Consider the following 27,577-nt stretch of genomic DNA (forward strand, 5'->3'; position numbering starts at 1 on the left):
GATGGTCAAACTGTCCAGGTTTAAAATTCTAGTGCGGTGGTCTGCTGCTTAAGGGTCCAGGGCATGTTTTATACTCTGCATAACCAGGCCTTTGTTGGTTCGTCAGAGTAGACGTTATGTTTTGCCTGCTGGCTCCGAGAGAAGGTGTGTGGGTTGCTACGACGAAAGGAAAACTTGCAGGAGCAGAACAGAACCCTGGTGCTGTAAACAACCCCTTGGCACTGGCAGTAAGATGCAGGGGCTGGTGCTTGACAGACGAGCCTGTGCCTCCTGCCCGGCTTCTTGGCCCTTCCACCCCGGCTGTCACCTGTGAAGGAGGCAGTTCTGCTCTGCAGCCTGTCCAGCAAGGCCAGAAAGGGGGCATGAGCAGGGGTCAGCCAGCATTAGCTCTGCAGCCGGGGGAGTGTGGCTTCAAACTATGGCTTCACATCTCAGAACAGAATGACCGTGTGCTGGAAGAAACAGGGAGGGGTAGGGGCAGGAGAGAGAAGTGGTAGTTCTTCCCCAGCCCCTCAAAGATGAGTCCAGAAAAGGGAAAGGCCTTGTCATCTTCCATCAGATTAGCCCTTGGTGACCTCCCCTCACTTGCTTTTCCTGAATAGTTGGATCTGTTCTGTGACCAGCCCAAGGGACTAGTTTAGTTCAGAACAAGACTAGGTAAAATCAGCCATATTTAATCATTTTACTATGGCTTTTGGCTCTATTTCCATCCTCACCAGTTCACATCCATGATTCCAGACACAGACACAATTCCATCTTCCTATCCACATCTTGTTTCTGTCCCCAGCTGAGCTGTACCAGGCCCCCAGGCCCACCACAGAGGGGATTGAAACACCCTGAGCTGCATGGAGCGGACTGGGCCCCAGGTGCAAGGGCAGAGCCAAGCAGACAGGAATGAGGGCCGTCATCCGCTGACTTTCCCCCAGGCTCCTTGGCACTGCAGGAGAGTGATGCCTTTACTTTTCGCCTCAAATCCTGCTACAGGGCTTACAGCTGTGGGAGTCAAACCTGGCCTTTGTAACGAGAAGCACTGTTAGTTTGGCTTTATTCCTTCACCCACACTTTAGTGCAGGTGAATGCAGTGGTGCTCTGGAGAGGCACAAGGATGCCTTTTTTAAAAACTAGAATAAACGTTAACTTTTAAATAAAATGCATACTTTTAAAATAAAACTTAAAAAAATAACTTTTTAATAAGTTTATTTTTATTTTTGGCTGCATTGGGTCTTTGTTGCGGTATGTGGGCTTCTCATTGCGGTGGCTTCTCTTGTGGAACACGGGCTCTAGGTGCACGGGCTTCAGTAGTTGTGGCACTCGAGCTCAGTAGTTGTGGCACCCAGGCTTAGTTGCTCCACAGGATGTGGGATCTTCCCGGACCAGGGCTTAAACCCGTGTCCCCTGCATTGGCAGGTGGATTCTTAATCACTGTGCCACCAGGGAAGCCCCTAAAAAAATAACTTTTAAATAAAATGCTCAGGGATATAAAAATAAGCAGTATTGTGTTTAAAAGCTAATAGCTGTATTTCTAGTCTTCAGGCCTTTTTTGTTGGAATTTTTTTCTTCGTTTCTTCCTTTGAACGTTGTCTTCAGCTTGATCTTATAGTTTTTAGTATTAATAACAAATATTTATTGGACACCCACCATGTGCCTGCCGCTGTCTTAGCACTTTCAATATGCCATCTGGAATCTTTACAACAATCAGGGGACCCTGAGAGGTGAAGGTGCCTGCAGGTGTGAAGTCACAAGTGGTGGGGCCTGGACTCAAACCCAGGGCCCCAGGCTGTCAACCTGGACTGCATGTCGGAACCACTTAAGGAGCTTTAAACACTACTATTAGGTGCCTGAGTGATGAAGGAGGTTCTGGGCAGTGTGGCCTGAGCACAGGGATTTTACAAGCTCTGGGTGATTCGTAATAAGCAGCAGACACTGAATCTTGCTTGGTGTGTCCCTGAAATCTCTTCAGTATCAACGTCTTAAAACCCCACAACTAAAACTCTAAGACAGAATTCAGATCATCCAAAATTAAATAAGATTTTAAGGCAATTCAGGGGGGGCTGGGGTGGGAGACCAGTTGATCTCCTAGTTGTGGAAGTGTGTGGAGTGGGTGTGCAGAGGCTAATGATGGGGACCAGTGAGGACAAGCATCTCTTCCGGCGGGGGTATGAAGGGACAGTCTGCTTCCCTCTACCCTGGACACGGGAGCTCATTTTTCAGAAAGGCCTTTGTCCACCCACCTGGGCGGACAACATACATACATACAACCTTCCATCCCTGACACTTGAGAGAGAGGGAGGGAGGCCAGTCGGTCTGGTCTGCCTGCTCTGTGCACTTTCTTTCTTCTTGGCCTAGATCACAGCGAAAGCAGTGAAGTGAGCCAGTCAGAGGGAGAGCCCTGGCCTGACATCGAGAGCTTCAGTAAAATGCCCTTTGACGTCAGTGTGCATGACCCCAAGTACAGTTTGATGAGCCTGGTATACACTGAAAAGCTGGCAGGGGTCAAACAAGGTCAGTGCAAGTGGAGGCTAAAGGTCAAGTGTTCACCTAGATGAAGGCAAGAGGCCTGGGGCAGTTTAATCTTTGAGAGTGGCTTCATTCATTCTCCTCTGCTTTTCTCTCGTTTTACACACATACATGTCACCTTTTCATTTTCATAGCTGCCTCTCAGGGCATAAGTTACAGAATCCTGGGAAAAGCCCTTCTGGGGAGTGGGGGACTTTCTTCCCAAGCATAGGGGCTTCAGGCACATCACGGGACGGTCTTTTGCCCCTTTATACACAGAAGCAATAAAGGAATCCAAAGTTGAGGAGCCCCGGAAACGAGAAGCCGTGTCCATGATGCTGACCAAGTACGCGGCCTACAACACCTTCCACCACTGCGAGCAGTGCCACCAGTACATGGACTTCACCTCTGCCTCCCAGGTGCAGCCCCTTTGCCCTTGCCTGTTACCCAATGTGGATCTTGTATGTAAGAGAGGAAAAGTCCCAGTTTCAAGCCCTAGACAGAGGATGGCTTATATATGAGATGGAGCCACTCATTTGTAAGCAAAATGCTTGAAGCTAATTGATTAAGATGATTTGGGGTTTATTAATAAAGGATTATGGGTGGGGGAGGGTGGGTGAAAGAAACTGAGTTTGTGTCTTAAGTCACTTCATCAAAATGGTTACATGTGTCATGTTTAGATTAGAAAGTAGCTGAGGTGAGCTATCTGTGATCCTGAAAAAGCTAGATATTACAGTATGTTTGGCAAAAGGGTCTTTTCCCTCCTTTGGGTTGTTGTTGAAAATGGTGCTATTATCTACAAATTTGTAGGGGGCGCCCTTTGAGCTGTGAACAAGTCTTGATTTGCAGAGACCTAGTCTCACTCTTATACCAGCGAGTGATGGTTTTGACCATAGGCATACAGAGGAGTCAGTGTTTGCTTTTTTATTTGGAGAGAACTGAGAGGTAGGAACACAGAAGGTGAGCAAATACCCCGTAGCATTTAGCTTCTTTTTTTTTTTTTTTTGCGGTACGTGGGCCTCTCACTGTTGCAGCCTCTCTCGTCGTGGAGCACAGGCTCCGGACGCGCAGGCTCAGCAGCCATGGCTCACGGGCCCAGCTGCTCCGTGGCATGTGGGATCTTCCCGGATCGGGGCACAAACCCATGTCCCCTGCATCGGCAGGCGGACTCTCAACCACTGAGCCACTAGGGAAGCCCTTGGCTTCTTATTGGCCAGAGCGTCTTTAAGCACAAAAGATGGGAAAGGCAACCAATGATGGTCATATCCAGCGCCTGTTTGGGGGGATAAGCTTTCCCCTACTTTACCTTCTTGACTTCTATATTATTTGGCTCTGAACACCTAGAACAACTCTTCCTCCCTATAGGATGTGCTGAGTGGATGCCCTCCAGACTTGCTTCTGCTCTTGAGGACCAGGTCTTCACTCTTTCCCCACAGGGTACTAGGAGGGATATACTGATCATTCTGCTCTTCTGGTACAAGTTACCTTTCATACCCCGTTTGTTTTCTTGTGTTATTGAAAACTTTTGGTGGGATAGTTTGAAATCAGCTCACATAATGCTTTATAGAATATAGAGGATTCAAGTCCCCTGATCTATAAATCATCGGTTTTTAGAACATTTATTAAAAACCCTCTATTTAAATAATTTGTGTGATTACAGTACTCACTAAGTAGTCAATTCCAATACTTGTGAAGCAGAATGAAGGAGAATTTAAGGGAAGAATTACAATATTATTTCTCTATGAATGTAATATTTAAAACTCTTGGGAAAACTACCTGGATTCTAGTGGCTGCTGAAAAGTGATGATATCTTTTCATTAAGCCAAGTATTGTCTGCACTGTAAAGACCTTTATTTAGTCATTCACCGGGATGGGTTACTGAGAGTGTGTGAACTTATCAGCAATTTAAAAAGTAGGTTTATATTTGGCTTGGATGAGTCAGAGGTCTCTCCTGGAAGCCAGAGTTCTAGGCTAAATGACTTCAGATATCTTCAGCTTCCACTGTAGCCAGGAAAGATGGGGTCACAGAGGCATTTTAATAGTTTACTTAGAAAAATGATATTCATTTGACCTGACCCACACAGAAGCGTTTACTCCCATCACTGGGCACCTTTGGGAATGTTTACGTGGCAGGACACCCCCTCGATATACTGGACCTCCGTAGGACTGAGCAGCAGTGGTTCTAAGAAGGAGAGAAATGCAGATAGTTTCCAGCAACAGGTATTTCTCCACACACGGAGAGGCTGTGTAGGGGCGAGATGCTTGGCTCTCTGGTCAGCGGCAGCCCCTAAAAGATGAGGCGTCTGCCTTTCCAGCCCTCTCGACACTGCACGCACAGCAGGTCTGGTGGCAGGCAGAAGTTCAGGTTAGTTTGCCTCTCTCAGTAACAGCCTTAACGAGTGGCCTGGAGGTTTGCAAACCGTGAGTTTACATTCCCTCCCATTCTTCTCTGCAAACGCAGATGTCCGACTCCACCCTTCACGCCTTCACGTTCTCTTCCTCTATGCTGGGAGAAGAGGTGCAGCTCTATTTCATCATTCCCAAATCCAAAGAGAGTCATTTCATCTTCAGCAAGCAGGGCAAACACCTGGAGAGCATGCGGCTGCCCCTGGTTTCAGACAAGGTGGGTGACAGCGTCTGGACACAAGGACTGACAGGCCTCAGGTATTAGATTAGGTTCTCTAAGCTTCTGATATCTAAGGGTTCTAATTTCTCTTTTTGGTCTCTGGTCCTTTCTTTCCCTTTTTCTCTTTCAGCAGAATTTGAATGTGGTCAAGAGCCCTATTTTCACTCCTTCCAGTGGTCGCCACGAGCACGGACTCCTAAACCTCTTTCACGCCATGGAGGGCATCAGCCACCTGCACCTACTGGTGGTTAAGGAATATGAGATGCCGCTGTACCGCAAGTACTGGCCCAACCACATCATGCTGGTGCTTCCTGGCATGTTCAATAATGCAGGCGTGGGTAAGGGGGCCCCCAGATGGGGGGAAGGGCTGGAAAGATAAACTAAGCTCCATTCCCCAGGCATGAACTTTCAGAGGTTCCCCTGCCCCTGGATAGTGTCTTGCCCTGCAGACCAAAGGACTTTTCATTCCTCTTTAAATGAGTTTTCATTTCTCTTGATCTGCAGTTTTGCAGAATTTTTAACTTTTGAGGACTAGTAACCAAAGAAGTCACTGGTACGTTGAGCACCCTGGGAAGGATTGGGACTCTTCCCAGTATAGGCCGCAGATGTTCCTTGCTGCAGGCTGGCAGCAGGAACATCACAGTGAGGAGGAGAGTCTGAGGAGGGGAGTTAGTAGTTCACAGTCCGGTCTGGAGGGATCTCTGAGGGGCATCACTAATCTTAAAGGCACACAGCAAGTTCTTGGGGGCTCTGTGCAGCTGGGGAATGGAAGCATCATCACTGCCTACGGCAGTTATCTTAAAAGTGCCTGGAAGAAGTCTTTCCTGCTTTTCCCCAAGCAGTTTAAGAGCAATTGGCTGATTTCTCAGAGGCGGCACCTGGTTGTTGAGTGTATTGACAGAGCCAGGGAGGAACTGGAGAGAGCGGTCTAGAGCTCCTTCATTTCCCTCCTGAAGGCAGGAAACCTCCACATGGACCCAGTGTTCTAGAGCTCTAGTGTCTGGTAACTCCCTGCATCTAACTCACTTCCCACTGGCTTCTGTGGGTATCTCAGTGCAGAGTCTCAGAGGGCTGAGGATCAAGAGCTTTAGAGGAAGAACATCCAGCCCAGAGCTGGAGTGAACACAGAAGAGACCCGAGTAGTGCCCTGGATCCACACAGGCCTTCTCTCCAGGTCTCTCTCTCCCTTTCTTCTTAGGTTTCTTCCTTTCTTGTTCTCCATTCCATTCCTTTTCATGTCCTTAAACTTTAGCCTTAATATGGGATTAAAATATTTTCCCAAACTGGTTTGTTTTGAATGCAATTTCCCATGTTTATCACAATATCAGATGACTTAGGACTTTCATATATTTCTGGTCCTTTATCCTCCCCCAAACAATATATCTCCAAACTATCTAAAATCTTTTTCTATATGCATATGACCCTCAAACTATACCTTTCTGTGCCTAACTGACCTTTAGGAGAAAAAGTTCCCTCATCCCAGATCTGACTGAATTTGTTTAGTACCAGTTTTGCCATTTTTGTAATAATCTGGGCAGAGAAACCAACATACATGCAAATAAAATAAACACAATTTTTTTTTACTGTGGTAAAAAAACCACAAAATTTATCTTAGCCATTTTTAAGTGTATGGTTCAGTAGTGTTCAGTATATTCACATTGTTATGCAACCAATCTCCAGAACTCTCTTCATCTTGCAAAGCTGAAACTCAGTACCATTCAAGGCTAACTCCCCGTTTTTGTTATCCATTCACCCACTGAGGGACCCTTAGTCTGCTCCTCACCTTTTGATTGTTGTGAATAATGCTACTATGAACATGAACACAAATCTCTTCAAAACCCTGCTTTCAATTCTTTTGGGTATAAACCCCAAAGTAGTATTGCTTAATCACGTGGTAATGCCGTTTTTTTTTTTTTTGGAATTGGCATGTTGTTTTTCATAATGTCTGTACCATTTTACATTCCTACCAACAATGCAAAATGGTTCCAGTTTTAACACCTTTGCCAACACTTGCTTTTTCTGGGAATTTTTGATGTTGTTGTTCGTAGGCATCCTAATGGGTGAGATGGTATCTTATTGTGATTTGATTTGCATTTTCCTAATGATTAGTGATGTTGATCATCTTTTCATTTGCTTGTTGGCTATTGGTATATCTTCTTTGGAGAATCTATTTTTTAGTAAAGTTTTTATTGTTGTTGACTTGTAGGAGTTCTGTATATATTCTAGATATTAACCCGTTATCAGATAAGGTTTGTAAATATTTTCTCCCATTCCATAGGTTGCCTTTTCACTGTTGATTGCATTCTTTGTGCAGAAGTCTTAAATTTTTATGTAGTCCAGCTTTTTTCTCGTTGCTTATGCTTTTGGTATCATATCCAAGAAATCACTGCCAAAACCAACATCCTCAAGCTTTCCCCCATGTTTTCTTCTAAGAGTTTTATAGTTTTAGTTCTTTGATCCATTTTGATTTTTTTATATAATATAAGCGTCCAACTTCATTCTTTTGCATGTGGATATCCAGTTTTCCCAACACTGTTTGTTGAAGAAAGTATCCTTTATCCATTGAATGGTCTTGGCATTCTTGTCAAAAATAATTTGACCATATATACAAGTGTATGTTTCTGGGCTCTATATTCTTATTCCATTGGTCTATGTGCCACTACTACACTGTTTTGATTACTGTAGTTTTGCAATCAGTCAAGTGTGAGACCTCCAACTTTGTTCTTTTCTCAAGATTGTTTTGGCCATTCAGAGCCCCTTGAGATTCCATGTGAATTTAAAGTTGGATTTTTCTATTTCTGGGAAAAAAAAAACCCTGATATTTTGACAGGGATTGTATTAAATATGTGGATTGCTTTGTGTGATATTGACGTCTTAATATTACATTTTGCAGTCCATGAACATGGGATGTCTTCCCATTTATTTGTCTTTATTTCAGCAGTGTTTTGTACTTTTTAGTGTACAAGTCTTTTGCCTCCTTGGCTTAACATTTATTCCCAAGTATTGTACTTCTTTTTTTTTCGTTTTGTTTTTTTTTTGCGGTACGCGGGCCTCTCACTGTTGTGGCCTCTCCCGTTGTGGAGCATAGGCCCTGGACGCACAGGCTCAGTGGCCATGGCTCACGGGCCCAGCCGTTCTGCAGCATGTGGGATCTTCCCGGACCGGGGCACGAACCTGTGTCCCCTGCATCGGCAGGCAGACTCTCAACCACTGCGCCACCAGGGAAGCCCTGTATTTTCTTTTGATGCTATTGAAAATGGAACTTTTCTTAATTTCCCTTTTAGATTGTTTGTTGTTAGTATATAGAAACACAACTGATTTGTGTGTATTGTTTTTGTGTTTGCAACTTCGCTGAATTCATTTATTCTAAGTATGCATGTTACCTTTAGGGTTTTCTACATATAGGATCATGTCTGCAAAGAGATAATTTTACTTTCCAACTTGGGTGACTTTCATTTTCTTGTGTAATTGCTCTGGCTAGGATTTCCAGTACTATGTTAAATAGAAGTGATAAAGGTGGGCATCCTTGTCCTATTCTTGATCTTAAAGGAAAAGTTTTCAGTCTTTGAGCGTTGAGTATGTTAGCTGTGGGCTTTTCATATATGGTCCTTATGTTGAGAGTGCAAACTGTTATACACAGTGCTATTGAAAGGTAGATTTTCCTAAATCCTAGTATTACCCTTGACCTATTCAAACTGTTTTCCTGGCTCCTTCATAGACTTAATGGGTTTTTTTAGCCTCTTGATTTCATTATCATCTACATTGTGTTTCATTTTAGGGTGGCCCACTCATAAAACCTGGCTAATTCCTGATGATCATCATCTTAATAATCGTTAACACTCACTGAGTACTTACCAAGTGCTAGGCACTGTCCTGAGCACCAAACAGCAATCCTATGAAGTAGACATTATCATCGCCTTCTTACAGGTGGGGAAGCCTAGGCACAGGGGAGTTAACTTGTTCACTGTCACACAGCTAGAAAGCAGTGGAATCAGAATTCAAACTGAAGCAGCTTGGCTCCAGTCTTGTCTCTTACTTACTGTACCACATGCCTCTTACAAAAAAGCAGACCTAGGGAAAGGATACCAGTTTCCAGAGTCTTCTTCAAAGACACTGCTGCCAGTTTCCTAAAGGTACCTAAAGCAGGGGACACATTAGTGTAAGTGGCATACCCACTACTGCAGCCCTGGTGGCTCCCTAGTGCAGGACATGCAAGTGGCGGCTGCTGAGAATCTAATCATGGCTCTAAGAAACCAGTAGTAAGTATCTCCTCTATGTGGTATCATTTGTCCTATCAGGGAAGCTGGATTCTTGTAGTACTCCTTGAAGTGTAGTTCATGAATCACCTGCAAAGACATCTCTGGTTTCTGGCCCCTCATCAGACTTACTAGAGTGAACCTCTGGTGGTGGGTTCTAGGAATCTGCATTTTAAACAGACTTCCTGGGTGATTCTTATCTACACTGATGATTGAGAGCCACTGCTCTGAACATTTGGTTGACCCCCATCCATGTGCATGGTCACCACGTGAACACGCATGCTTACGGAGAGCATGTGAGCCGTGTGCAGGGCCTCAGCCAAGCCTGAGCGAAGGATGTACAAGCCTTGGTTGTGTTGCCTTTCAGGTGCTGCCAGGTTTCTTATTAAGGAGCTGTCATATCACAACCTGGAGCTGGAGAGGAACCGCCTGGAAGAGCTGGGAGTTAAACGCCAGTGTGTCTGGCCTTTCATCGTTGTAATGGATGACTCGTGTGTCCTATGGAACATTCACAGTGTTCAGGAGCAGAGCAGGTAGTGGTGCTTCCTACGCAGTTCTAGGAGTGTGACACAGTGTCATTGAGAAGACACTCTCCTTGGCTGTCATTGCACAGGGAAGTAAATAAGAGAGGTACAGCTTTCCAGAGCAAAACAATCATCTGTGAGACTACTCTCACTAGCACATTTTGTGGTGGCTTAGGAATTTTTAAATTTAGACACTCAGCCTGCCATTAAATTCCTGGACCATTTGTGCATCACAGCTCAGGTTTGCTATAAAAGTCTGTTGAAAGACACTATGGTTTATTTAGAAAGACCACTGGCTTCTGAATCAGGAGACCTGCTTTTTAGCCCCAGCTCTGCTTCCTAACTGTCTGGATGAAAAGGGAAAGTTACTTCACCTCTGTCTCAATTCTATCACATAAAAAATTACGGCTGGGCCCAAATCAGTGGTTCTCCTCCTGGGGCAGAGGTGACAGGAATCCATGGGGACCATGAAATGCTAAGCCTGGAGAAGTCCTATGCAGTAAATGGCCCCGAATGTTCACAGCCCCAGTGAAACACTGTGCCAGATGGTCTCTAGACCCTTCCAGCTCAGGCATTACGGTTTTGTGCCCTTGTTTCCCCTGTGGATTTGAAGCCCGTGAAGTTTTCAAATATTCCTTTATTATTCCGTAATTACCAGAACTGGGAAGTATACTTGTGTGCTTCTAATCTCTGGCTACCTCTCTTTGGTGACTCCCTGTTCATTACTCACTTTGAAATGGGCTGGATTTCACTCTCTGCCTTTAAGTGATCAGCCCGGCCCCCAGAAGGCAGCTTCCCTAGGTTAGCAGTGACAGGCAGCATGAAAACCGGGCTTGACATCCTTCTCCATTCCAGACTAATATAAAGTCAATCAGCTAATTGTATCCTTCAGGTATTAATACTGTACAGTGCGGTTAGCTCTTCATAAGTGACCCTCTCTTCAGTAATAGTGGTATCTTATGTAAACTAACTCTACATTTCATAGCCAGCCCATGGAAACAGGAGTTTCCAGTAAGAATGTGTCCTTGAAGAGTGTCTTGCAGCATATTGAAGCAACACCGAAAATCATCCACTACGCAATCCTGGGCATACAGAAATGGAGCAGCAAGCTGACTTCTCAGAGCCTGAAGGCCCCGTTCTCTAGATGCCACGTGCACGACTTCATTCTCCTCAACATAGACTTGACTCAGAATGTGCAGTATGACTTCAACAGGTAAGTCAGGCCTTCTGGATGTATGTGATCCCGGCATTTACTGATTGTTTCTGCCCAGGTCTAGCCTCAGCCATGTTTTTATTCCTGTCTCTGTCTTTGAGAAACTGAGACTCTCTTTATATGGACAGAGAAAGGGGGATCATAAGCCCCAAAGTGCCCCTTCATCAGCCTTCAAACTGACCCAGACCCTTAATGATAGGTGCTGCAACATGAAATGCTTAGAGAACATATTTTGGCCATCTTATTATTCAGTAAAAACTGAAACAGGGCCAAAACTTTTTATCAACAGAAATCGGTGTGTGGACCCGTAAACCTATTCAAGATTAACCTTTCATTTACCCTCAGAACTCAGAAGGTAATCTCTTCCCCAGATGTTAGCAAGACCCTGAGATCTGGCTCCTGTAGGGAAAAGCCAGCTAGCCCTGGCCTTGCCTCCTGAACAAATTATGCCCACATCTTGGACAATCTGAAATGGCCAAGGAAGAATGTCAGAGGCCATAGAGTCCCTCTTATGTCAACCCCCAACCCTGTAGCTATTAGAATGTTCTGTAGCTATTTCACTTCTGTGTTTTAAATCTGGCAGATGCTTTATCCTGTTTGCAGCCAGGATTTTAAAACCGGGAGCAGCTCTGCAGTCCGGTCCCACAAGAGTATACAGAATGTGCGCTCGTATTTCAGTTCAGGAATGCAAGGCGCTGTGGAATGTCTGGGAACAGTCACCTCACTTCCTCCTTCCTTAGTGGCTGTTAATGCCCAAATCAAAAGGTTCACAGGCCAGTGTCAAGAGAGCCAGCTCCTTGAGGGGGAAAGGTTGATTTTGTTTGAGGCTGTCTCCCAATACCTGCCACACATTTCTCTGTGTTTAACTGTCATAGTTGAGATGTGACAGGTAGTCAAGGAAACCTATCGTTGTGATTATAATTTAGGTATTTCTGTGAAGACGTTGACTTTAACCTGAGAACGAACAGTAGTGGCCTGCTCATCTGCCGCTTTAATAACTTCAGTCTCATGAAGAAACATGTTCAGGTTGGAGGGCAAAGGGACTTTATCATTAAACCAAAGATCATGGTAAGTTTGCAAGCTTGAGTCTACTTTTGAAAATAAGATGATCTTTCATTAATATCTTTGTTATCAGGTACTGGCATTAAGCACTTGCCACTTGACTGGAAAGTAACACAAGGGAGTCTGTTCTTAATGTCAAATCTGCACTCTTGTTTCCCTTACTGAAGACTCATCTAGAGCCAAACATAAGTTTTGAAAATTCAACAAAACTACCTTTCTTTAGATTTAAGGTTTAACTCCATCAAAGCTTTAGTTTCTAAACGTCTTCTATATTCTTAAACTGGCAAAGTTAACATTTTTACATTCTTTATGTAACACATGAAAGAAGTGTACATCAAGCTGCTCGCACGGTCCTTTGCCAGTTGTCTTTTTTTTAAAGTAAGGCAGATCAGAACCTGTTAAGGGTTAATTCCATGGGCCTACCCTTTTCTGTTTAAGAGATTTACTGGAGTCATTTTTAGCACGTGGACTCCCCAGTGGAGCTTAGAAATCTCTTTGCTTTTTTGGGGGGGGATTTTCTCCCATCCACATCCAGCAGCGCTATAAAAGGCTTCCTGTTGGTTCTTACAGTGTACATGCTAAATGCGCCAACTTTCAAAGACGCCTACTTTTGCATTTGCTCCTGCCCTTACTGTGTATAAATTATGTTAAATCCAACTGTGCTATTTCCAAGAGAAAAAAATTTCAGAACCCAAGAAGGACAGACTTACATTTGAGCCTGGTCTCTGTCTCTGTGCTACTGTTACTTGTGGATTGTTCGGATGCAATGCAGTGCTTTCCTTGCCGGTTTCACATAGTGACAGACCCATTTCCCATGATCTTGGCTCTGATTTCAGGTGTCAGAGAGCTTAGCACCCATCTTGCCCCTTCAGTATGTCTGTGCTCCCGACAGCGAACACACACTACTGGCAGCCCCTGCACAGTTTCTCCTGGAGAAGTTCCTTCAGCACGCCTCATACAAACTCTTCCCCAAAGCTATCCATAACTTCAAGAGTCCCGTGTTGGCCATCGACTGCTACCTTAACATTGGACCAGAGGTAAAGGGGAAGGGGCTGATACTCTTTTTAGATAGAGGGGCTTGATTTGCTTCTATTAATTTCTCTCATAACTGTCCTTTATTATGAGAAATAAATAAGCTTTAAATACGTTAAAACTTGACACACAAAATAAAGGGAGTACAAAGCTTAACTAACCAGCCCATTGAAGTTTCAGTAAAAAAAACTGGGAATTCCCTGCGGTCTACTGGTTAGCACTCTGCACTTCCACTGCAGGGGATACGGGTTCAATCCCTGGTCGGGGAGCTAGGATCCCGCGTGCTGGGTCGGGGGTGGGTGCGGAAGGTGTCTCCTTTACCTGACCCTGAGATGGACAGCTAAAAAGGAAGGCGCTACTTCATTCAGCTGAAGATGCAGAGGTTTTGCTTGCTTTTGAAATGCTTGTGCTATTTCTGCTTGATGATTCCAGGTGGCCATATGCTACGTCAGCTCCAGACCCCACTCCAGCAATGTCAACTGTGAAGGGGTGTGTTTCAGTGGACTCCTCTTGTACCTCTGTGACTCTTTTGTAGGTGCTGATCTTCTTAAGAAATTTAAGTTTCTAAAAGGTAAATCAAATTTAGCATCTTGCTTGTGAATGCTATTAGTTCCCACTGGACAAAATACAGTGGGAAAGATATAAAAGAGCACTTCAACAATCATTTTGCCAGTAAATTAAGTATCTTACTTTTAAACCAGGCCACTGATTTTTTAAATGGGGGAGTGTTAAGACTAAATGCAGATAAATATAGCCAGGTTTGTGACCATATTAAATATGTTTGCCACTAGTAATTTTAGAAAGGAATGATGCAATACAAGAAATGATGCTTCTCATATAATCTAATTTTAATAAAAATCAGGTTGGGCTTCCCCGGTGGCACAGTGGTTGAGAGTCCGCCTGCCGATGCAGGGGACACGGGTTCGTGCCCCGGTTCGGGAAGATCCCACATGCCGCGGAGCGGCTGGGCCCGTGAGCCATGGCCGCTGAGCCTGCGCGTCCGGAGCCTGTGCTCCGCAACGGGAGAGGCCACAACAGTGAGAGGCCCGCGTACCACAAAAAAAAAAAAAAAAAAATCAGGTTAATGAGGTATGATTCTGGTATAGAAGCTGAAGTCGTTTCAATGAGTATGCACCATACAAAGAGTTAAACTTGCCTAAGAACGAACTGCAGATTAAGCATCACAATCCTGACAAGATGACCTCTGAGGTCGGTGGGAAAAAAGTAAGGTTCATCATGCTGTGTACAGCATGCTACCATTTTTATGAGAACAGGAGAAACTGTATTTACTTCTGTGTGTGTAAAACACATATGGAGCTGTGCGCGTGTGTTGGGGGTGGGAGGGAGCGTCCCAGGGGACGCTTGGCAATATCTGGAGACATTTTACGTTGTCACAGGGCGGGGTGCTGCTGGCACAGAGTGGGTAGAAGCCAAGGACACTGCTAAACAGCCTACAAGAGCAAGACAGCTCCCACAGTAGGACTGTCTGGCCCACAGTGCCGAGGTTGAGAACACCTGCTCTACAGGGACACATGAAACGTTAGGACGTGGGTTTTAACACTGGTTACTACAGGGGAAGGGGGGGTGTGGTTAGGAGGGCTTTTACTTTACACTCTTTTAAACTTTTGAATTTGTAATAACTACTTTATTCAAAATAAACAGTACAATGAACAAATCTGATAGGTTACTTTGTATGTTGGTTCTCTCACGTGTTAGTTTAGGGGATATAATCAGAGGGAGGTGGTAAGATTCTTCATCATTTCAATCCCTGAGCCTAAGACACACTTCTGCTCTCTTCCTGAAGGTGCTACTCTGTGTGTCATCTGCCAAGACCGAAGTTCCTTACGCCAGACGATTGTGCGCTTAGAGCTAGAGGACGAGTGGCAGTTCCGCCTCCGAGACGAGTTTCAAACTGCTAACAGCGCCGATGACAAGCCCCTCTACTTTCTTACCGGACGTCACGTATGAGCTTTGGAAGAGACCAAAACCAGCAAAGGGATGCCTAGGTGGGGTGGGGTAGTAACGATTAAGGATGCTTTTTTCCTTTAAAGTACAATCACTGTGGAGCCAAGTGCAACATATTTGTCTCTTCTCCAAAGAACCCCCCAAATCTGACCTAGATCCCTGGGGGGCATCACTCTCCTTCAGTTCCAATTTCAGGACTTAAATTCAGGTTAACTCCACCCTAGGTAGTTATGCAATTACTTAAGACGTGGTCTGCCTACGGGGGGCTGAGGAGGATTATGCTTTGGAGAGGCCACAGGGAGTCTGCATTGTTTTTTTACTATGCTGTGGCGGGGGGGGGGGGGGGGGGGGGGGGGGGGAACTGACTCTCAGCATTAGCTAGCCTGAATGTGTTACGTGAGACTCACACCGTTGGTGTGGAATTAATTGAAGATTAACGTTTGAGGCCTGAACCCTCAGTTTCTCTTCAGATCTGTACTTTGGTACAGTATTACTCAGGGGTCTGAAATGATAGAATGTAGAAGATATTTGTATTTAAAAAAAAAAGAAGTAGCTTTGTCTTTCTCTGTGCAGTGTTAGTTTAAGATTTATAATCTTGTATGTATTGAAACTTTTGGCAAAATTTCCACAGGAGTTAAAAGTTTACTATTTAAACTGAACAAACAAATTAGTAAATGCAGAGCAGGCATTGTGTGTATTCATGCAGCTTCTCCTGGCTTAAGTTCTTTTGCTTTATCCATTCTTTGTTTTCAGTCTCTTAAGCACGCCTGTGAGAATATGAACAGTGTTTAATCTTACACAAGGAGAGCCTGATTCAGTAGTTGAGCCAATTCAGAAGCTTTCAGCAGTCACCCCACACCCACCCTGTTTGGTTGGAATTTAGCAGTTGGCACCAGCAAAGCTAAATGTCAGGCAGGCTTAGCTTCTGTGTGAAGTGGAACTAGTTTCTTTCCTCTCAAAGACTAAAGCAAAGTTTCCTTTAAAAGATACACTGAATGAATATTAGCTGCCTTATACTGACACCACCACAGAAATTGCTGAAATGGGAAACAGAGCCGTAGAAAGAGAGGCTGTTTTACTTAATCCTACCAGTGGGGTGTGCGTGTGTTAAAGAAGATGCCAGTAAGTCTCTTTGACTCATTAAAATCAACAGGGGGTCTCTGTTCAGTATCAAAAGTAGGAGGCATAAGTTTCTACAGATTTTTTACCACATATTTTAATCAAAAACAGATTTTTAGAAAATGTTCTAGAACAAACTAGGTCTTTTGGAAGCTTACTCTTAAATTACTCCACTTCTCATCATTAAACAATCTCTTGACATTTTTCTCATTAGCCCGTATGTACCACTTTATTCCCACTTTAAATGGCCATTTTTAACTTGAATCGATGTCATATTTATGGCCTGAAGCCTGCATTTACTTAGAGCAAACAGTGTTAACTGACCAGCTTTATTAGTTTGTGATAACAAGGAGTTTACAGCTAGTGAAAAGATGGCATGTACTAATCTGAAAATGGTTTCAGATCTCTTGGTTTTAATGTAGCTACTTATGATGCTTTAAATGTCTCTTGAAATGAACAATTCCTTTAAACTCCATTTTTAACTGACCTTGAAAGAGGACCTGCCTTATAGATGCTTTAAAAATACTCAATTTTAGTACAGCAGAATTTTTGGCAAAGAGGTACGTTCTGAGGCAGGCTGATTTAGATATCAATGCATTTCCGTTGTTCCTGTTTTGTTGAAAGGGCCTAACGCAGACGATATCAAGAAACCAACTATTTGTGCAATATTCCAAAAATATTTATAGGGCAAATAAATAAAATACTTGAAATAATCCTAAAACAGTTGTACCTGGAGCAGATGGCCTTTCAGGGTTTCTTCAGGCTTTATGGCTTCATAGTCTAAGGAAAGGAAAATTTTTTGTAGTTACTTGACCTGAGGGGACCCCACATTAGTTAGGGCTGCACTCTGAAAAATCAAATGCTTATGATCTCTTAAATACTGTTTAACTCTGGGGAAGAGAAATGCCAGAATAAAGCCAAAAGCCCATCACCCCAGTGATGGAGAATTCAAATTGACCTGCTTATTCTTTTCAATGCCTATCTTACTAAGGTTTGGATCTTTTAAAATCACCTTATCAGTATAATTCTTTAGAGAATGTTAGGTCGTTCTCCTGCAAGGATAAAATTGCACAAGCACAGGACACCATGACTGGTTAATACGTACCTTGGTGTGTTCCACTTCGAGCCTTGCCATCCCTTAAGAATATTGTGGTGTGAATGTGTTCACTAGGCCTGCATAATAACTGACCTATAGACCTGTTGAACCTTGCCACATATTGACAGTTCACACAGGTTAATACTGAATGTAAACTAAAATTACAATGAGAATTGTTGTATTCAATTTTTTTGGCTGTAATTTATGCAAATGCTTTTTGTGATTTTTAGGAAAAGAGGCACCTGTGTTACTTTATTACTGTAAAATTTTCTTAACCAAAATTTGGTGAATTTCACGTCAGTCTACCTCACATTTTGTTTGTGATTCTAAATTGTCTTAAGTTGTGTCTACAGTATGTTCTTGTCCTTTAATTTGGTGAATGTATTAAAATTCTCTCCCACCCCCCCAAAGAGAAAGTTTGTTTTCTTTACATGTTCTGGTATGTTCAAAAATGGAATAAGCTGACTACGGCAATGTCCAAGAAAGGCTAGAAGTCCACGTGTCATAGGTTGGATGACTCTAAGACATTCTTCTGGCATAACAGTCCAAAAAAGTAAATATTTGTTCACTGAAAATCTGTAGCTTATCCAAAGAAGATACACACGTATAAGGTATCTACATACCATGCCCATTTGCAGATGCCACAATTATGAATAACAGCTCTAGAAATGATTATTAAAGAGACGTTAGAAATATTCATGGTACATCCCCAATCTTTTATTTTACAGATGGCAACTATACTCACTTTCGTGTCCTGAGAAGCAGACTTTGGGTTGGTAGAACTGTGCAGTATAACCCTAAAGGTGTTATTTCACCAACTTTTGAGAGTTAACTTGTTATTCCAGGGGAAAAGAAATGCCTTTCAGTTCTATTATTAGCAAGAGTGCTAAAATAATAGACTGATATAGAACCATAAAAGCATTCTTCAGGGCCAGAGGCCCCTGGCTGTTACCTCAGGAGGGGCAATAACTATTTTAAGTATGATGACAGATTCAGGATAAAGGCTCCAAAGCAGCTGCCTTAGAAAGACTAACAGCTGTGAAACTCTGCTGTACCTTTGTATTCAACTACGTAGAGCTGAACAACATCAGGGAACAAACATTCGTCAGGCTTGTCTTCAGTCATGGCAACTGGCCCATAAGCTTCCTCTGAGTCTAAGAGAATACTGATAAAACAATCAAATACTGGCTTCCCTGAAAAAAACAAAAACCCAAAAAAGAAACAAAAAAATTGTCACTAATGATGACTTCAGGAAGAACTTCTGACGCCAAGGAAACAGCCATTCAAACTACAAATTCCTTATGTCTTAACTGTCAAGTAGTAAGCTAAGGAAAGCATCTACGGTTGACCCTTCAACAACACAGGCTTGAACGGCATGGGTCTACTTATACACAAATTTTTTCCAAAAAAACACGTACTATGATACTACACAATCCATGGTTGGCTAAGTCTACAGATGCAAACCGCTGATATGAAGAGCCGACTGTAAAGTTATACCTGATTTTCAACTGTGTGGGGTAACCCCCATGTTGTTCAAGGGTCAACTGTGCTTCAGTGATTATGACGGCAGGTGGAATAATAAGAAATAAAAAAAAGTTTTCTAACCACTTCTTTGTTGTTATAAGACCGAATCTTCCCTTTATCTGCCAGAAGGCCCAAGAGCCATGAGAACAGGTAGAAGGTATATGTATGCCTGCAGTCGCTATCCCAGAAATCAATTCAACCATCTTAACTGCCGATGAACTACAGCTAGGCAGGAATGTGGCCGTGTTCCTACCCAGATGCCCTAGCTGGGCAGCCATGCAAAGTAAGCAACAATTAAAATATCACTGCGTGTGGGGCTTCCCTGGTGGTGCAGTGGTTGAGAATCTGCCTGCTAATTAAGGGGATGGGTTCGAGCCCTGGTCTGGGAAGATCCCACATGCCGCGGAGCAACTGGGCCCGTGAGCCACAACTACTGAGCCTGTGCGTCTGGAGCCTGTGCTCCGCAAAAAGAGAAGCCGCGATAGTGAGAGGCCCGCGCACCGCGATGAAGAGTGGCCCCCGCTTGCCACAACTAGAGAAAGCCCTCGCACAGAAACGAAGACCCAATGCAGCCAAAAATAAAATAATTAATTAATTTTAAAAAAAGTTTAAAATATCACTGCATGTCTACCGTACTTACTGTTCTTACAATACATGCTTTTAGTAGATATACCAAATGCACTCTTGCATGTTACGAACTGGTAAAATACTGATTTTTACAATGCTTACAAAATGAAATAAAACCATTGTATGTCCATGCAGACAAGGGCATAACCCCTAAGAGCTCATGGTTCCTGTCTACACTGGTGGTTCCTATAATGTCCATACACTAGACATTTTTATAATGGACCAACAACTATTCAAGGGTAGCTGAGAAAAAATTTACAGGCGCCTTTATATAATCAGCAATTACAGAATCAACCTGTTTCGATGTCTGTGGCCATTAGTGTTTACTCACTGTGTCCACCAGTGCCTCCACCACTCCACAGAGACCGTTCTTCTATCATCACTCTTCAGCCTTCAACTGTGGTGTGACAGTGTCGACCGTTCTTTGAGTCTTGGTTTCTACCACTCTCTTATGGTTCTTCCCTTGCACGTGCATTCTCAGGTGTTCCTCAATACTCTCTCCTACCCTCTCAGTTCATAAACCTCAGGGTGGCGATCTCTTCTAAACCTTCAAATAACTAAAATAACTAAATAAATTCGCTTAGTTCAACCTTTTTCCAAGCTCTAGATCTGCATGTTCAGTTATATACAAAATAGATATATCTCCACTTGGAGATTCTGCAACCACCTTAAAATTGTGAGCAAAACTGAGCACATCCTTCCCCATCTAATCTTGCCAACCTAATTCTCCAGGATGCCCTTCTCAGTCAATTACCCAAATGAAAATTACTCTGGATTCTCCTGTCATGATCCTTCTCTGGTCAGTTATCAACTCTATCAGTTCTTCAGTTTTATCTCCTCAGAGTTCATCTGTCTCCTCATCTTCACCCACACATCATAGGTTTAGTTCAGTTTTCAGCATCTTTCACAAAGACTGCTACTGTAAGCCCTTAATTATCGTCTAAGTTCTAGATTCCTCACTTGTAAACTCTACCTCATGGGGTTGTCATGATAATTAAATAAAATAATGCATCACTAAACACAAGGTATGACACATGGCAAACATTCAAGTGTTAAATATTATTAATAATTCTGTTCTTAGAGAAATAGCTAGATTGTAAAACTTATTTGAGGGGCTGTGTCTTTAATACAAACATGAAAAACCGTTTTCCTAGTAATGGTAACCTTTAAACCAACCAATAAATATAGCCTCTCTACTTCCAAGTCCCCTTGAAACCACCAAGTTTGGCTCCCCAAAGAAGCATACTATTGCTTATATGGAAATTGCGTCTGTATTATGAGATTAACAGTTACTAGGACATCTACACTACACCTGAAAATTTCATCCTGTTTTTAAAAAATTACAGTCCCTGTCAGGCAAACGTTGAGACCAGGGATAACTAGAAGAGTCTCAAGCCCAAAGAGAAAAGCAGTGCTGAGAGTTGGACCATCATGATGAATCAGAGGGAAAAATTTACACTGCCTTACCACTCCACCCTATAAAGACTACAGAGCCTTACACCACTCTATTAATTTTAAAAGCACACATCTAAGGGTGATAAAATATATACCTGTCTGTTAATCATAGTTTAAAAGCCCTAATTTTTAGCTGGTTTTAATTTCGGCTCATAAAATTAATCTATGTTAAATCACAGTGGTGCTTCATTCTTGGGCCATGGCTCTTTATTTCTTTGAAAGAGCAGAAAATTCTGATGTTAGGATCTTGTCTTTTGGAGATGTTACTGACATACTTATCCTATGGCAAACTGGTGAAAACTACCTTTTAAGAAGCCAGTGTTTTAATCTTATTTCAAGGTATCAAAACTAACAAACTTCCTGAAAAAGCACAATAATAATACACCATTATCACATTTATCACTTAGAAAAAGCTATCAAGTATTTTATTATTTTATTCTACATTATATACAGGTCATAAAAGGCCACAGCAGTTTTTCAACATATAAACCCTTTAAAAGTAGAGGGCACTATGAAGGATAGACAAGTATCAAAATGAAGTCCAATAATGAGGGCATATACCCAGTGTAGTATTTCTGAGGAGTAACGAAGCAGATACCAAGTCCTCCATATTTAGCTTGCAACTATTCCACAGGTTTTCATAAATCTCTTTGGGACTGTTAATAGCCGAAGTGTGCCAGTTGCCATTTATTTTAAAAAGTGAAACCAGAATGAAAGAATAAATAAACTAGAGGGTACCATTCTAATTCTAGTCACTTACAGCTCTCCAAGAAGGAAAGCCTCAATTCTTTTCCACCTTCCACTTTTTGCTGCTGTTAAGAAGCGGAAAGAGAGAAATGGAAGAAAAAGTTCGGCTTTGCTTTTTTGTGAGGATTCTTTTAAATTATATACCAGACCCTTTAAGAATTAGCTTTGAGTTCCTAAACAGGTAACATCACACCCTCCTTGAGTAATAATGCAAAAACATTGGTTTCCACTCTGTGAAAATACAATCTTTAAAACTATAACTGGTATCAGCAGATCAATATAAAAAAATACAGTACCAAGCTACACTGGTATATTTCCATAATTAAGAACTTCAAAATATACTTATCACTGAGACCATAGTCCTTGCATTAGTTTCAGTCCACTATGAACAATTATCTGCTGCATGTAAACATGTCTAAATAACTATAGATAAAATACATCAATCATAAATTTCTGTAAAAGATAATAAAATATCTTCTTTAAAAAACAAAACAACAATAAGCAATTACTGCATTTTTTCCAATTTTATGAAAATGGAACAACCTTAGAGTTGTTGCCAGTCCTGAGTTCATTGTAATAAAAATGGCCCTAGTTCCTGGTTAAAGTCAGCAACCAATCCATTCTCTTCAGTAGATGTCTTCTGGACTGCAGGCATGAATTTATTTTAGGTGCTATTTTGTCCATTAATAAAATTATATACCAGAAACTGACCAGTGCCACAGTACTGTGTTGCAAACAGTTTTCCATCAGGAGTAGGATCTGAGAAAGCAATTTCTTCTTTACTCAAGTATGAGCCATATATAAAGTTACTCCTATTAAAAAAGGGGGGGGGAGTAAAAGGGTAAAAAAAAAAAAAGTATATTATTTTTAATCATTAAAATTGGAAAAACCTGTCAAAATTTGAATAAAGACTTTTTAGGTAATGCTGTATATTCTAGAAACTTAAAAATAATTGTCTTATAAAAAGCAATCATAGTTTTAAAAACATTTACCCAACATCTTTTCACGATAAAAATACTTCAACAACTCTAAATAGAAGGAACTTCCTCAACCTGATAAAGAGCATCAAAAGGCATCAAAGTTAATGGAAAAAAAAGACTGAAAACTGTTCCTCAGAGATCAGGAACAGGGTAATAAGGCTACGTCTGCTCACACCTCTTCTATTAAAACAGGAAAATTAGACAAGCAAAAGAAATAAGAAGCAACCACATTGGAAAGGAAGAAGTAAAATTATCTCTTTTTACAGATGACATGATCTTTTATATACAAAAATCCTCTGGAATTCACAAAATAACTATTAGATCTAATAAAGAATGAGTTCAGCAAGTTTGTAGGACATAAGATCGATATTAAACAATTAATTGTATTTCTATACACTTGCAATGAACAATTCAAAATGAAATTTAGAAAACAAGTCCATTTGCAATAACACTGAAAGAGTAAATACTTAGGATTAAATTTAGAGACATGCAAGACCTAAAAAATGATAACTATAGAGCGTTGTGGAAAGAGATTAAAGGCTACTTAAGTAAACAGAAAGACATCCCATGTTTATGAATCAGAAGACTTAATATTGCTAAAACGGCATTACTCTCCAAATTGATCTATACTGGGCTTCTCTGCAAAAATTAACAAGCTGGTCCTAAAATTCATATGAAAATGCAAGAGACACTGAATAGTGAAAAGAATCTTAAAAAAGAACAAATTTATAGAACTCACATTTCCTTATTTCAAAACTTACAACAAATCTACAGTATTCCAGACAGTGGGTTGCCGGCATAAGAGACCAATGGAAAAGAACTGAGTCCAGACACAAACCCTCACATTTATGATCAATCATTTTTGACAAAGGTGGCAAGACCATTCAATGGGAAAGAAAAGTCTCTTTAATAAATGGTGCTGCAACAATTGGATATCCACATTGAAAAGAATGAAGTTGGATTCTACCTCACATCATACACAAAAATTTACTTAAAATGGATCAAAGACCTAAATATAAGAACTAAAATTATAAATTCTTGAAAGAAAATACAGGCCTAAATCTTTGTGGCCTTGGATGAGGATACTGTTTCTTAGATATGTGACAAGGAAAAAAGATATATAATTTGGAGTTCAAAATTAAAAACTTCTGTGCTTCAAAGAATACTAAGAAGATGAAAGGACAATCATAAAATGGTAGAAAATATTTGCATATCATATATCTGATAAGGGACTCATCTCCAGAATATATAAACAACTATTACAACTCAAGAAGAGAAAGACAAATGAACCAATTTAAAAATGGACATAGGATTGATTGAATAGGCATTTCTCTGAAGATATATATAAATGGCCAACAAACATCATTACCTATTAGGGAAATGTAAATCAAAAACCACAATGAAATACCACTTCATACCCACTAGGATGGCTAAAAAGACAGATAAGAACAAGTGTTGGTGAGAATGAGGAGAAATTAGAACCCTTGTAACAGTGCTCGTGGAGTTGTAAAACAGTGCAGCCACTTTGCAAAGTAGTTCAGCAGATCCTCAAAATGTTATATGGTTACCATATGGCCCAATTCTCCTACGTATGTACCAAAAGAAATATACATACGCAAGTATTTCTCTATTTACCAAGAGAAATAAAAATACACAGCCTTCCCTGGTGGCACAATGGTTAAGGATCCGCCTGCCAATGCAGGGGATGTGGGTTCAATCCCTGGTCAGGGAACTAAGATCCCACACGCTGTGGGGCAACAAAGCCCACACGCCACAACTACTGAGCTCGTGCTCCTCAATGAGAGAGGCTGCATGCCACACACTCTGGAGCCTGCGCCACAACTAGAGAAGAGAAAACCCACACGCCACAACTAGAGAGAAGCCCATGCCACAACGAAGAGCCCACATGCCACAACATGCGCCACAACGAAAAATCCCACATGCTGCAATGAAGATCCCACATGCCACAACAAAGACCCGATGCAGCTAAATAAATAAATAAACATTAAAAAAAAATACAGTTCAGAATAGGCAAATCTATTGAGACAAAAGTAGATTATTGGTTGCCAGAAGCTGGAAGAGAAGGAAATGGGAAAATTGGGTATCAGGTTTTGGGGAGACTGAAGGAAATGTCTTAGAATTAGACAGTGGTGATGGTTACACAGCCTTCTAAATATACTAAAACCCAGTGAAGTGTCACTTTAAAAAGATGACCAAGAAGGCCACCTACTGAATGGGAGAGGATATTTGCAAACGATATAACCAGTAAAGAGTTAATACCCAAAATATACAGAGAACTCATACAACTCAACATCAAAAAAAAAAAACCTGATTAAAACATGGGCAGAGAATCTGCAAAGGCATTTTCCCAAGGAAGACAAAAAGAGGGCCAACAGGCACATGGGAAGATGTCCAACATCACTAATCATCAGGGAAATGCAAATCAAAACCACAATGAGGTATTATCACCTCACACCTGTCAAAATAGCTATTATCAAAATGACAACAAATATCAAGTCTTGGTGAGGATGTGGAGAAAAAGGAACCCTCATGCACAGTTGGTAGAAATGTAAACCGGTGCAGCCACTATGGAAAACAGTATGAAGAGTCCTCAAAAAAATTAAAAATAGAACTACCATATATGACCCATATATGACCATATAAATTCCACTCCTGAGTACTTACCCAAAGGAAAAAAATACACATTAGAAAAAATATATGCACCTCTGTGTTCATTGTAGCATTATTTACAATAGACAAGATATGAAAGCAACCTAAATGTCCATCAATAGATAAGTGGATAAAGAAGATGCTGTGTGTATACACACAACCAGAGACATACACACAGACACAAACACACACACAACGGAATATTACTCAGCCACAAAAAAGAATGAAATCTTGCCATTTACAACATGGACAGACCTAGAGGGTGAAATAAGTTAAAGAAAGAAAAATGCTGTATGATTTCACTTACACATGGAATCTAAGATGCAAAACAAATAAACGTAACAAAACAGAAACACAATTATAGATACACAGAACAAATAGGTGGTTGCCAGAGGGAAGGGGAGGGTGGCAGGAGGGGAGGGAGAAATAGGTGCAGGAGATTAAGAGGCACAAACTTCCAGTTGTAAAATAAATAAGTCAATGGTATGAAACGCACAGTATGGAGAATATAGTCAATAACTACGTAATATCTTTGTATGGTGACATATCTGTATCTAGACTTATTGTGGTGACCATTTTGAAATGTATAAAAATACAGAAACAATGTTGTATAACAGGAACTAACATAGTGTTGTAGGTCAATTATACTTCAAATAAACAAACAAACTCAAAAAGAGATCAGATTATGGTTACGAGAGGTGGGGATTTGGGGAGAGGGGGTATTCAATGAAGGCAGTCAAAAGGTATAAACTTCCCATTATAAGATAAATAAGTACTAGGGATGTCATGTATAATATGATAAACATAATTAGCACTGCTGTGTGTTATATATGAAAGTTGTTAAGAGAGTAAATTCTAAGAGCTCTCATCACAAGGAAAAAAATTTTTCTATTTCTTTAATTTTGTATCTATATGAGATGATGGATGTTCACTGCACTTATTGTGATAATCATGTCATGGTGTATGTAAGTCAAATCATTTGTTGTATACCTTAAACATACAGTGTTGTATGTCAATCATAATTCAATGAAACTGGAAGAAAAAATGGTTAACTAAAAACAAGATAAATTTTGTGCTATGTAATTATATCTCAATAAAGCTGTTATTTTTAAATGTTTTAAAATTTGCCAGGATATAGACTATTAGTAGAATTTTCATATTGTAATCGTAACAAGGTGAGATGGGTACATAAAGGAACAATAAATGAAAAAAGTTAGAAACCTCTATGGTTTTAACAGGAAGCTTAGAGTGGCAATCTCAGTATCACACAGAACAAACACAATGACTACAATGTTTTATGTTTTTATAAACTAGAACCATCTTATGGTTTTGACAAGACCTAAGTTTTACAAGATTTAAAGGAGGGACAATACCCTCATTTAGGACAATTATTTAATCAGCTGCATTTTCCAGGTTTAGTTCTGAAAGAGCTAAAAATAGACCTGCCTCTTGTGAAGAGAAGGGTAGGTAGATCTAAGCCCTTCTGGATCACTACTCATTGATAAAACAAAAATAAGGGAGAGAGACCTGAAACACAGTAAGGCTCTAAGAGACTTAAGAGTCTTAGGCTCTCACTTATAACAATAATGGATTATTTTGAAAGCTATACCTATAAGTAGTAGTAGATAGGTATTCTATGAATAAACAGACACAAGAGACCAACCTAAAAAACCTCATTTGCATGATTAATTTAAACCTCTTTCATTAATCCTTTAGCAAAGATGCTTTAAAGAGCAAAAAACATGTAATTTTCTGAATCTTCTCTATACCTTTGATTAAAAATCAAGCAATAAAAGCAAGAAGAAAAACTATTAAGAGATTTAGATTATTTACAAATACTATTCTTAAATTAAGACAAATTTTCCCAAAAGCTAAACTCCCAAGAAATTTCCCATACTTCTTTGGTTATCTTTAAGATTCTCTAATATTGAACGCAATTTGAAATAAGTGGGTTACTTTGGCCTGATATCATAGATGCAAATTTAAAAAGTTAAAATGGTTTAATAATACTTAACCCATAGTGCTTTCTTCCCCCTCAGGTTAACTTCACATAAAAAGCACTCACAGGGCTTCCCTGGTGGCACACTGGTTGAGAGTCCGCCTGCCGATGCAGCGGACACGGGTTGGTGTCCCGGTCCGGGAAGATCCCACATGCCGCGGAGCGGCTGGGGCCGTGAGCGTGGCC

The 27,577-nt window shown here is 41.2% G+C and overlaps 2 protein-coding genes across 10 annotated transcripts in view; one reads left to right on the forward strand and one right to left on the reverse strand.

Moving 5' to 3' along the window:
* Window positions 1-15,206, forward strand: part of GREB1L (GREB1 like retinoic acid receptor coactivator) — a 260,136-nt gene extending 244,930 nt beyond the window's left edge. For 2 of the 5 annotated variants that reach the window (XM_027127567.1, XM_027127569.1), the window contains 10 exons: window positions 2,347-2,502; window positions 2,776-2,915; window positions 4,958-5,119; window positions 5,253-5,460; window positions 9,746-9,911; window positions 10,888-11,115; window positions 12,042-12,183; window positions 13,014-13,214; window positions 13,642-13,780; window positions 15,014-15,206. In XM_027127567.1, the coding sequence (XP_026983368.1) occupies window positions 2,347-2,502; window positions 2,776-2,915; window positions 4,958-5,119; window positions 5,253-5,460; window positions 9,746-9,911; window positions 10,888-11,115; window positions 12,042-12,183; window positions 13,014-13,214; window positions 13,642-13,780; window positions 15,014-15,177 (1,706 nt within the window). In that variant the 3' untranslated portion in view covers window positions 15,178-15,206. Of the gene's footprint in view, window positions 1-2,346; window positions 2,503-2,775; window positions 2,916-4,957; window positions 5,120-5,252; window positions 7,073-9,745; window positions 9,912-10,887; window positions 11,116-12,041; window positions 12,184-13,013; window positions 13,215-13,641; window positions 13,781-15,013 lie in introns of those variants that run through there. The other 3 variants (XM_027127568.1, XM_027127570.1, XM_027127572.1) reach the window with 2 other exon arrangements.
* A 20-nt stretch (window positions 15,207-15,226) lies between these two features.
* The window catches only part of ESCO1 (establishment of sister chromatid cohesion N-acetyltransferase 1), a 78,592-nt gene continuing 66,241 nt past the window's right edge, over window positions 15,227-27,577 (reverse strand). For 4 of the 5 annotated variants that reach the window (XM_027127576.1, XM_027127575.1, XM_027127573.1 and 1 more), the window contains one exon: window positions 21,395-22,554. In XM_027127576.1, coding sequence (XP_026983377.1) covers window positions 22,407-22,554 — 148 coding nt within the window. In that variant the 3' untranslated portion in view covers window positions 21,395-22,406. Of the gene's footprint in view, window positions 15,942-17,023; window positions 17,074-21,394; window positions 22,555-27,577 lie in introns of those variants that run through there. The other variant, XM_027127577.1, reaches the window with a different exon arrangement.

The sequence above is a fragment of the Aethalodelphis obliquidens genome, unplaced genomic scaffold (assembly GCF_003676395.1).
Source record: "Aethalodelphis obliquidens isolate GAN/ISIS:26980383/991018 unplaced genomic scaffold, ASM367639v1 scaffold32, whole genome shotgun sequence".
Lineage (NCBI taxonomy): Eukaryota > Metazoa > Chordata > Mammalia > Artiodactyla > Delphinidae > Aethalodelphis > Aethalodelphis obliquidens.